General features: G+C 47.1%; 1 protein-coding gene across 1 annotated transcript in view; it reads right to left on the minus strand.

The window, feature by feature from the left end:
* Positions 1-7,638: 7,638 nt before the first annotated feature.
* The window catches only part of FAM3D (FAM3 metabolism regulating signaling molecule D), a 108,416-nt gene continuing 104,622 nt past the window's right edge, over positions 7,639-11,432 (minus strand). Inside the window, 1 exon segment of the mRNA XM_007937305.1 lies at positions 7,639-7,728. Coding sequence (XP_007935496.1) covers positions 7,639-7,728 — 90 coding nt within the window.

The following is an 11,432-nucleotide window of genomic DNA, read 5'->3' on the forward strand; positions in this document are numbered from 1 at the left end:
TTTATGAGGCTCAGCAAGGTAGCTGGTTTGTCTAAGGTCACAAACAGTATGTGGAGGGACTGACTCAGGCCTGGCCTGCATTGCCAACCATCGTGATTTTTCTCTGAAACCAGGGAAGGAATGGCACGTAGCTTTCAACCTGAGTGCTAATTCTGATTGACTGGTGAAGGAGGCTTGGACTGCTTTGTTGAGGATTCTGAGGATGTGTCTGGGTTTAGTGGGAAAGAGTGTAGAGATTGACCTGTGACATCTTCCCTGGGTGAGGAACAAGGAGTGGTAGTACGTGGGCTATACATTTGCCATTCCTGGGCTAGACCTTGTTAGTATGTTTTGCAGGCTGGGAAAACCATTTTTCAAGATCACGCTTCCCCACATTCAATACACGCAGCAACTATAGGCTAAGATCATTCTCCCCCAGGAGAGGAGGGTGGAGCAGGAAGAGTGTCTGTGCAAGAGGAGGTTGGCTTGGCTAAGGAAGGCAGTTCTGGGACTGAGTTCTGTGTCAGATACTCTCTACCTGTCCTGACTGCTAGTCCTAGAGCCCCAGTGACCCACACTGACCACTGCAGGGAGGAGTGAGCCTTGTGGGGAAAAGCCACAGTTCCGGAATACCGAGCTTTTGGTGTCATGCTATCGGAGGAAGATGAGGGGAGGCAGGAGCTCACAGACCCCCCCCACACACACACAATGAGCATAACATAAAACAAAGGGAGTGGGGAAGCAGAGGGCCTCACTGGGAGACCCTTAGGGGTTATCTAGCCAACACCTTCATTTTACAAATGGGGAAACTGAAGCCCAGAGTTTCCCTGTGGATCTATGATACGTTTTACTTTAAATTTGAAAAATGTGTAGTGGCTGTGTAGTGGAAAGTTTGGAATCAACAGAACAGGGTGAGAATCCCTTCTCCCCTTCCCCCCACCAGCTGCATGACCCTGGCTATGAAATCACCTCTTGCTTCAGTTCTCTCATGTTTAGATCAGGCTCAGAGGATTAGAGTCTCCTGTTTGCTGGGGGCTCTCTGAGTGTCAGATAGCATGCTAAGTACTTTGTGCACATCATCTCACTGAGCCTCCCGTGAGGTGGGTATTGGCCCCACTTCATAGGTGAGAAGCTAAGATCCAGAGGAGCAGTTCCTTGCCACAGTATGTAGGTAGTCTAGCCAGGATCCAGGCAGCCTGATCCTCTGCCTGAGCCAATGGGAGCCTTGAGCGGAAATGTGTACGAGAATCCCTGGAGATCTCGTGAATAAATGCAGACTCCTGGGCCGTGCCCTAGAAGCTCTGATCCAGAAGGTCTGGGTGGGTCCAGGAAAGGTGACTGTTTAACAACCCTCCTCCCATTGTTTGCCATCCTATAATGTTGAGGCGCCACAGACGGACTTCTCAGAAACACTGTGCTGTCTATAAAACCCTAACCCAGAGTTTGGCTTAGAAGGTGACTGATAATATGAATATAATTCTGATAATAATAGAGCAAAGCTTCTATATAGCTCACTGTGTGCCAGGCACAGTTTTAAATACTTTATATATTATTATTTATATTAAATATTAATATATGTCCAATTTCATATTTGAATTCATTTAATCCTCATGCCAACCCTCTGAGGTAGGTACCATTATTGCCCCATTTTATAGATGAGGAAAATGAGTTACAGAGCGCTTCAGTATTTGCCCTACATGATGGCCCTACATCTACTAATAGCTGGTTACTCAGTAGCCAACCTAATTTTTTTTTTCTGTCTTTTCTCTCCATCTATCTATACTTGATGCTCTCCTAGAACATGGGGAGGGTATGTCCAGGGAGCCTGTATTCAGGGTTTACAGAAGGTAAGGAGTGTGTGTTTGTTTAGGGCCAGGGAGCCTACAATAGGGCAGCCCCTAGGTCTGCTCCACAGATGGGAACATCAGCAGCTGGCTTTGCCCTGAGCCGTGACCTGCTTTCCAGATGCAAACCTTGGTTATGGGGAGAGGCCGGTGGGCAATGGTTGGCTGAGGCTCCAAGGAGCTGTCAGGAAGTGGTGGGTACTCCCCCTCCCCAAGTCCAGGGCCCTCAGGGGCTCCTACCTTCTTCCCCTGGGCAGCTCCCATAGCATGCAGTGGGTACCAGGCCTGGGTGGGGCTGTGATGAGGATCTTCCCTCTGGTGTGGATTTCAAGAGCCAAGGCCCGAGGGGCTCCCCGGGCCAGGGCTCCCTGTCTTCTCCCAGCTCATTCTCCTTGGCACAAAGGCGGCTTTCACAGCTGCTCCTAAGCCCGAGTTCTCAGATAGGCTTAGGGTGATTGATCCTGACAGAGGGGCCCAGTGTCCCCAGGCGGCTCGCACACTTTCCTGGGGTTTTTGAGGCGCTCCACCTCCTGGAGCCCTACCACTCTCAGGAAGGGAAGTGCCCTCTCCCCCAAGCAGCCGGCTTAGACGCGCGGGTGACCTCTGAGCCGCCCAAAGGCAGGACTTGGCCTTCACACCAGGCTGGCACTGCTTGCTCAGCTGACAGGGCCTGGACAGTAGAGATCATACACAGAGATCGCACACGGGGTGGCTGGGGTGTGAGTTTGGGTGGGCTTGCTTAGGGATGTAAACCTCAAGATGGACTGCCTCATTAAAAACAGATCCTTGAAGACATTCAGGGTCTGGGGCTCTCTAAGGCAGAAAGTCAGAGAGTAGAATCCTTCATTCATGGGCAACAGGCCAGGTGGGCAGGACTGGAAGGAGGCTTGTCTGGGATCAGGCCAGGAAAATATCTGGAGGCCAGATTCCAGGCCCTGGACCAAGTTCTCAAAGTCCCTCTAGGCAGTCACCCTTCTCCTCACTTGCCACTCTCTTCCTGTTCCTTGAGGTCAGCATCAGGACAGAGATTAAGGTTGGAATCACCCTTGGTCTTGAATGGTAGCTCTGCCTTTTAAACTGTGTGACTTTGGGGACGTCTCTGAGCCTCATTTACTGTGTGTGTGTGTGTGGTCGGCCATTCATATACTACACAGAATTGCTTGGAGGGTTGCAAGGGGTAAGGTGTGTGCAGCTAGAGTCATTGTTTTGTTAAGGCATAAATCAGATCTCGTCACTCACCATCTTAGAACTTTCTGACGGCTTCCTTTCACCCATAGGAGAAATCCCCCAAGGGTCCACAAGGCCTGACCATCCAGCCTTTGGGTCTCTTAGACCTCAATTCCCTGACCTCTCCCTCTGATAGTTCTGGGTCGTCCCACTCTTTTCACCACCCCAGAGCCTCTGTACTTGTTGTTCTCTCTGTCTTGACCCTCACTCTCAATCTTTTTGATTTTTGCATGACTCTTATCCTTTCGTCCTCCAGGATCCATTATTATTCCTTAGAGAAGCCTGACTTCCTCTTAGGCTCTCTGTTGATCCCCCTAAGCCCCTACCACCATCATACACACAGCACTTATCAGCCACTGCAATGATAATATTTCTGTGTTTGTCTGTTTCCTCTGAGTGGGATATCAGCTCCACAAATGCTGGGCCCTGATGCGTCTTATTCATCAGTTGATCTGCTGGATCCACAACAATGCTTAGCACATTGTAGTTGCTCAATAAATACTTGTGGATTGAATGAGTATGATGGAAGATTAAATGAAGTACTCTAAAGTGTAATGCCTAAGGCACTTGACTGTTAACCAGAAGGCTGGTGGTTCAAACCCACCAGCCACTCCTCGGAAGGAAGGTTGGGCAATCTACTTCTGTAGTGATACCGCCTCGGAAACCCAAGGAGGGGTCGCTATGAGTCGGGTCTGACTTGACGGCACACAACAATAACAACAACAAGTATATACAGCATAGTACACTGTGGATTCATCCTAAGTTCTCAGTGCATGACAATTGTTAATACTGCTGTTATTGTTATTGATGCTTTTCCTCTAATACCTATGGCCTCTCCAGCCAAGCAAATACGTGGGTTCCTCCCTTATTCCAGCTGCCCCTTATTCCAGCCCCAGCCCCTAGCTGGGATGTTCTCCACTCTTTTTCTCCCTCTTCTTATCATAGCTTGGGCACTGCTTCTGACTTTCTGCAGTAAGGAGGCAGTCTACAAAATTGTAAAGGGCAATGACTAAATTGGCACAGTCAGCTAGAACAGTAAAAATGCCTTAAGTCAACCCTGAAGATCTAATTCCTTTGGCAGCCCTCCCATAATTATCCACCAGCTTGCCTCTGGGAGGAGGGAAAAGGAATTTTACACATTTATTAATTTTTCTCCATCTGCTCAGAGTCCTGCTGAATTGTGACTTATGAGCTGCACTGGAAGTCTGATTGATGGAGCCCTCAATTGGCTGAAGGTCATTAGCCTGGCTCCTAGTAGGATGTTGGTCTGAAGTGCAACATTCCGACCACAGGCCGTGACCAGGAAAAGTAAGGGTAGTGGCCTGAAACCTAGCACAGTGCTTGGCACCAAGTCAGTGCTTGAAATACATATACCAGTGGTTTACAAAACACATAAACCAAGGAGCTCTGGTGGTATAGTGGGTAAGGCATTTAGCTGCTAACCAGAAGGTTGGTGGTTCAAACCCACCAGTTGCTCTGTGGGAGGAAGATGAGACCAAATACATATAGCAGTGATCAGAGTCAAGGGTTCTAGGTCAGTGCAAAAACGGCAAGGAGGCCACATGTTCTGACCTCCTCTAACCCTACAAGGGGAAGGCAGGATTACCAGCAGTAACCCAAGGCCTATTCCTGCCAGGCCAGACATGCTGCCTCCCTCCAGCCCTTTCACCAACTGTTCCTCCCAAAGCACCCACCACCTCTCCTCTGGGTTCGATAATTCGCTGCAGTGGCCACACAGAACTCACAGATTATGGGGTTTATTAGGGACACACCAGGCTACAATTCGAGTTCAAGAAAAATGCTCAGTCTCTCTCCCAGCCCACCGTCCCTCGGCCAACAGTCTCTCACAGTCTCTTTCCCAACAGCACTGATCCCTCGGTGTCTCACTCAGCAATGCGTGTCTCTTGCGTCTCTTTCCCAGCAACGCGTGTCTCTTTCAGGGGCGCGTGTCTCTTTCGGCAGCATGTCTTCCTCAACCAGCAGTCAGAGAGAGCTCTGCCTCCAGGAGGCCTCCTTTCGAGCCCGGAAGGGTGGTCAAACTAGCCAATTATAGCATCAGAACTCTAAGCACCTGAGAGAGAGTGGGCACCTCCCAGAACATTGTTTTGTGCCACTCCCAACAGAAATACTCCAGGTGGACACCTCCAGCAATCAGAAGCTCCTCAGTTGCTCATAGCAAATCCCACCTTGGAGTTTACAAAGACTTATGGGTAGAAAAGTCACACAAAGTAATTTACTACACTGCAGTCAGTCTTTGCCCTGTGTTGCTCTGTGACCTGGGCATGTCTCTTAGCCTCTCTTACAAAATGTGGGAAGGTTTTAAGAAAGGAATTCTAAACCCCACCCCCCATACCTACTCCTTTTTCCTCTCTCCTGATGCAGTGATGGTGATTGTGGAGAACATTGACTCAGAAGTTCTGAAGAACTATCAGATGTCTGTAGAGGTATTCAACAGGCAAAGAAGGAAGAAGAAAGAAACATTGTTCAGCTCAGTACAGTCTTCAGGGTAAGTGTATCAGAAGAGTGTTCATAGTAATGGACACAGATTGGAATTCCACTCCTTATTGTGAGGCTCCTTGAGCTCTGGTGGCATAGTGCCTAAGGCATTTGACTGCTAAACAGGAGGCTGGTGGTTCAAACCCACCAGCCACTCCTTGGAAGGAAGACTGTGCAATCTACTTGCGCAGAGATACCACTTCAGAAAACCAAGGAGGGGTTGCTATGAGTCAGAATCAAGTCAACGGCAGTGATTTTGGTGTTTTTTTGTTTTGTTTTGTTTTTGCCAAGCCACTTGGCCTCTTTGAGCCTCATTTTCCTGATGTGTAAAAAGGATAACAATGCCCCTTACTCCTTGGGGCTGGGAAGATAAAATGAGATAGATAATTCATGGACAGTGAACAGAGTGTCTGCAAGACAGCAATTCTCAACAGAAATTAGGTACTCCTGTTATTATGTTCTTAATAATACTGATGACATCCACTGCCTTCTGTAAGTCCTAGGTAACCAGTTCAATGAAGCACAACATCCTTTCCCACGGTGGGAAGGTGGGTGGGGATTGGTTTGCCACACTTCCCTTTCAGTCTTAGGCAGCCACCTACTGGTGAGAAGCAGAATTACAGCTGCTGAAAAGATCTTGGTTTGACTAAAACAACAACAACAAAAAAAAAAAATCAAATCCACTGCCATCAAGTGGATTCCGACTCATAGTGACCCACTCATAGCAGGTTTCTGAGGCGGTAAATCTTTATGCAAGTAGATTGCCTGGTCGTCCTTCCACGGAGTGGCTGGTGGGTTTGAACCTCCAACCTTCTGGTTAGCATTCAAATGCCTTAGGCACTGAGCCACCAGAATAAGGGGCAGATATATTCCTTCTCATTGCCCTGTCCTCACTGCTGGAGTGGGGTGGCATATTGCTGGGGGTGGGAGGCAGGGAAAGATAAATGTGAGTCCCAAATTCAGAGACCACGATTATTGTGCAGAGATGGCTGAAGGCTGGTCTATCCCAACAATGGGAAAATTAGTCCCCAGGTCTTCTCAGTTTTATTTCCTCAGTATCCCTGGAATCTGTCCTCTTTCTATCTCCATGCCATGTCTTGGTCTAGGCTACTACTCTCTGTCACCTGGAGGACATAGCAGTCTCCTGCCTGGCCTCTCTGCCTCCACTCCCTTCAGCCACGTCACTCCTGATTTTTCCCCACTGCCCCTGAGGCAAAGTCTAAACTCCTTTGCCCAGGTCACAAGGCCATTCAGGCTGTCACTCCTGCCCATTTAGCCCTTATCAGCCACTCTTCATCACCTTCCAGTCTTCTCCAGCTTTATTAACTGCCTTCCCCTCTCACTTTCATCTCCCCAGCCACGTTTCCTGGTGTCATCTCCCCATAAACTACGTGTACTTGAAGTCTGTCTTGCAGTCTATACCTGGGGAATCCACACGAAGATGGCCAGGCTGTTTCCCCTCACACTTGCCTCAGAGGCTGGCTTTCTCAGCTCTCCACCCTTCCTCTACTCTCCAGCTTTGATTCTTTGCCAAGTTCCTTTGTGTTCTGTCCCCTGACTCACTGTTCCTGTATATCTGTCACATGATGCTGGGAACTGGGGGTTTCTCTCACACCTCAACTAAATCACTGTGAAACCGAGCTTTCTTCTGGATGCTTAACAATGTGCCTGAAGCTCAATGTGCCTGAAGCTGTCATTGACTTGTCCAACCTGTGGCCCAAGTGAACCAAGTATTAGACCAGTTCAATTCCAGGGAGAAACTCAAGTAGTCAGAAAATTCAACCAGTTCAATTCCAGGGAGAAACTCAAGTAGTCAGAAAATTCATTCAAAATCAGCAAAACAAACATAAAATTTAATTTTGCTCAGTGTGGGGTCCTTCCTCAGGATGATAGTCAGTAGCCCCTGATGGAAAATACACTCGTTCTATCTTCAGATAGCTGCATCCAGAGGGACATTTGTCAGTGTGTCATAGTGTTCAATGACCAGCAACAGCTGCTCCCTTCTCTCCTGCCATCGGCTCAGTCAGTCCAACCCACAGTGACCCTGGGCTCTGACTCGTAAGTCAGGGAGGAGTTGCTTTAGGCCCAGGCTCTAAAATACCTTCTGGGGCACACAGCCCTCCAGCTGTAACAGCTCCGGCCATCCCTCATATTTGTTTGTTTCTGGGTTGTTCTTTAAGAACTACAAAGAAAGGACAGACAGACATACCAGCATTAGGAGAGGCCGTTAAGGACGCAACCCTGGATTTGCACTGTGCTTTAAAACCTAAATGCCTTCACCTGTGTCAATTTCCCCACAATCCTATAAGAAGGAAGTATTGGATGTTACGATCCTGTTTCAGAGATGGGGTGGGGGAGCATGTGCAGAGAAGGTAGAAGAGGGTGGCAAAGCCTTTGTTTCTCCCCCTCAAATTCTCCATCAGCCCCTCTAGGATATCCCAAATAACAATAATGAAAAGGAGAATCCTACCAATTCTTGGGTGCTTGCTCTGAGCCAGTTTTAAGTGCCTTATTCTCAATAGTAGGAGGTGTTCACTATTATCATTCCATTCTACAGATGGGGAAACTGAGGTACAGAGAGTCAGTCAATGCTCATGGCCACATAGTTGGTAAGGGGTAGAACCAAACCACTGTGTAATATCAATCCATAATATTAATACATATATAAAAATAACATTGTGTTCAGAATACTTGTTGTTGTTAGGTGCCCTCGAGTCGTTTCTAACTCAGAGCGACCCCATGCACAGCAGAACGAAACACCGCCCCATCCCATGCCAGCTCCATGATCTTTGCTATACTTGAGCTCATTGTCACAGCCACCGTGTCAATCCATCTTGTCAAAGGCCTTCCCAGTCCACGCCCCACCAGCAGCGAGGCAGGAAGGCAAGGAAAAGACTGAAAAGGCAAAGGAGACTGGAACAGATAGAGTAGTCAGCCACAGGGATCCAGGTAAGGGTGGTTGGAGAGGTTTCCTACAGCTAAGGGAGACAAACTTGTCTGGTGGTTTGTCCTACTGAGCCACTGGTGTTTCAAACCCAGCGGGGTGCACAGGTATCAGCCCAGCTTGGAGACTGAGACAGACTAGAAGGAGGAGGAGCCCATCTACTTTTCAAAGAATTGGCAGGGGAAAACCTTATGAATAGCAGAGAAACACTGTCTGATCAGAATATTTGCTGTTGTTGTTGTTGTTATGTGCTATCGAGTCAGAATACTTAGGCTGATGTTATCACAGCTCAATTTGCAGGAGGAAAAAGTAAACACTAAAATCTACCACTAGAGAGAACTTCAGGCAAGATATACAAGACAAGTTACGCAGACCCTCTACAATAAAGAAAGGAGAAAACAAATAGGATAATCCTGGAACCCTAAGCTTCAAAGGGAAGGATTAAAAGTATATTAAATTCTGACCAGTAGAAGAAATTAAAATAGCAAATAAGGAAACAAAAGGAGCTATAGACTTCTGGCTAGCCTGACAATGTGGCCATTTTGAATATTTGCAGGCAGTGTTCTGATCTGGGCAGCAACTTCATAATTGGCTCCACTTGGTGAGGCCTGAATGAGCAACCATACTTGTGGCTGACAACCAGAAAGGTACTACATTCCCCATGATCCTCTTGTACTCTACACCCTCCTGGTGAGTGGAAGTGTGGCTATCCCCTATCCCCACCCACCTTCTGGACTGGCAAGAATTCCATCCTAAACAGGGTACTGTGATAGCAGCTGCTGCCTTGTCAGTCAGGAACTGGTCCCATGACTAGGAACCTCGCTCCCAGCCAACTTTTGGGAGGGTAGGAACTTTTTCTGGGAATGTGACACTATACCCAGTTACATTTTGATACAGGAATTCTGTCTAGAACCAGAACCATAGGCCCTGCCCACAGCTGCTTTTTGAGTCACTGAGAACTCCTTCTGGAACCAGAAGCATTGTTGCCAATCATTTTGGGACTGGCAAAAAATTTTCCTGTGTCCAAAAAAATTTTTCTGGGTCCAGGAACCCTGCCCTAAGTTGTCTTCTGGGTAGAGAGGAACTAGTTGTGAGATCAGCTGTCCTGCTACCAGGCACCTTTTGGGCTGGTAGAACCTTTTTCCTTTTTAAATTGTGCTTTGGGTAAAAGTTTAGAGAGGAAATTCATTATCCACACAGCAGTTCATACAAGTTTTGTTTCACAATAATGATTGCAAGCCTCATAATGTAACAGCTCTCTTCTGACTTCCTCCCCTCTGACCTGTTGCCCTGTGCAAATACTGCCCTTCTACTGTCCCATGATTGATTGTTCTAAGGAGGGCACCTACCTAGTGTAAGTGTTCACCTTATATGCTTGTCTATTGTTGGGCTGGAAGCCAAAGGAGTGAGTTCAATTACAGGCCCGAGGTGTCACTAGGGGCCACAGTCTCGGGGATTTCACCAGTCTTTCTCAGACCCGTAATTCTGGTCTTTATGATTTTGAGTTTTGTTCTACATTGTTCTGACTCTATCCAGGATCTCCTACAGTGATCCCTTTCCAAGTGGTTGCAGGGGTAGTTGGGCACTATCTACTTTTTCTGGTCCCAGAGTCACATAGGCTGAGGTTTGTATGGTCCACTAGTGGCTTAGACTAATAGTTTCCATGCATCTTTGATATTCTTCATTCTTCTATGCTCTGGACAAGGAGAGACCAATTGTCGCATGTAAATAGGATCTTCCAACCTTTTAATTAAGATTCCAGTCACTACTCATCGAAGTAGGATGTAGAACAATGTTTTTGTGTAGTATGTTATGCCAATTGAACTTGACGTCCGGAGGCCACAGGTCCAGCAACTCAATTCCTCAGGGTGGTTGGTTGTGGCCAAGAAGTTAGCATAATTTTGGCCCGTGTTAGCTCTATTTATATGGACATTCTTATAGCACATACAAATATATATGTAGAAATATCATCTGCCAGACATACCTTATCATTCTTACCATTCAGCCCATAGCCTAATGTTTGTTATTACTGATAATGCAGTACTGTATATGTAAACAGGTTTATCTTTATTGTCTGTACTTCTTTGTTCCTTCTTTTTCCTTATTGGTCACTTGCTTTTGCTATATTGCCTTTCCCTTCATCCAAATCAATACTTGTCTCTTCCCTATCTAGCAATTCCCCACTCCACCCCAATCCCTGGTAATCAACAAAGAGAATTTTACCTTCCAGGCATAAACATAACCTTTACTTTTTACAACAGTGGCCTAATACAATGCTTGTCCTTTTGCATTTCTCAGCACAATGTCCTCCAAGTTCATCCACGTTATGCGGTGTTTTGCAGATTCTACATTATTCTTTAGCGTTGCATAGTATTCCATTGTGTGTATGTACCATAGTGTGGTTATTCCTTCTTCTGTTGATGGGCACCTAGGTGGTCTCCATCTCTTTGCTCTTGTGAATAGTGCTGCGATGAACATGGGTGTGCATATGTCTGTTCCTGTTTTGGCTCTCACTTCTTTAGGATAGATATATACCTAGTAATGGAATGTTGTTGTTGTTGTTGTTATGTGCCGTCGAGTCAGCCCCGACTCATAGCGACCCCTCCTTGAGTTTCCGAGGCAGTATCACTACTCCCAAGGAGTGGCTGGTGGGTTTGAACCACCAGCCGTCTGGTTAGCAGGCAAGTGTCTTAGCCACTATGCTACCAGAGCTCCCAGTAATGGAATAGCTGGGTCAAATGGTATTTCTAGTTCCAACTTCTTAAGGAATCTCCATACTGATTTCCACAGTGGAGGTATCATTTTAGTCTCACCAGCAGTGAGATGGTATCTTATGGTTGGTTTGATTTGCATCTTGCTCTTGCTAATGATAGTGAAGGAGCTCTGGTAGCATAGTGCCTAATGCACTTGACTGCTAACCAGAAGGCTGGCGGTTCAAGCCC

The sequence above is a fragment of the Orycteropus afer genome, unplaced genomic scaffold (assembly GCF_000298275.1).
Source record: "Orycteropus afer afer isolate SDZICR_OR568_19922 unplaced genomic scaffold, OryAfe1.0 scaffold00041, whole genome shotgun sequence".
In the NCBI taxonomy this organism is placed as follows: Eukaryota; Metazoa; Chordata; class Mammalia; order Tubulidentata; family Orycteropodidae; genus Orycteropus; species Orycteropus afer.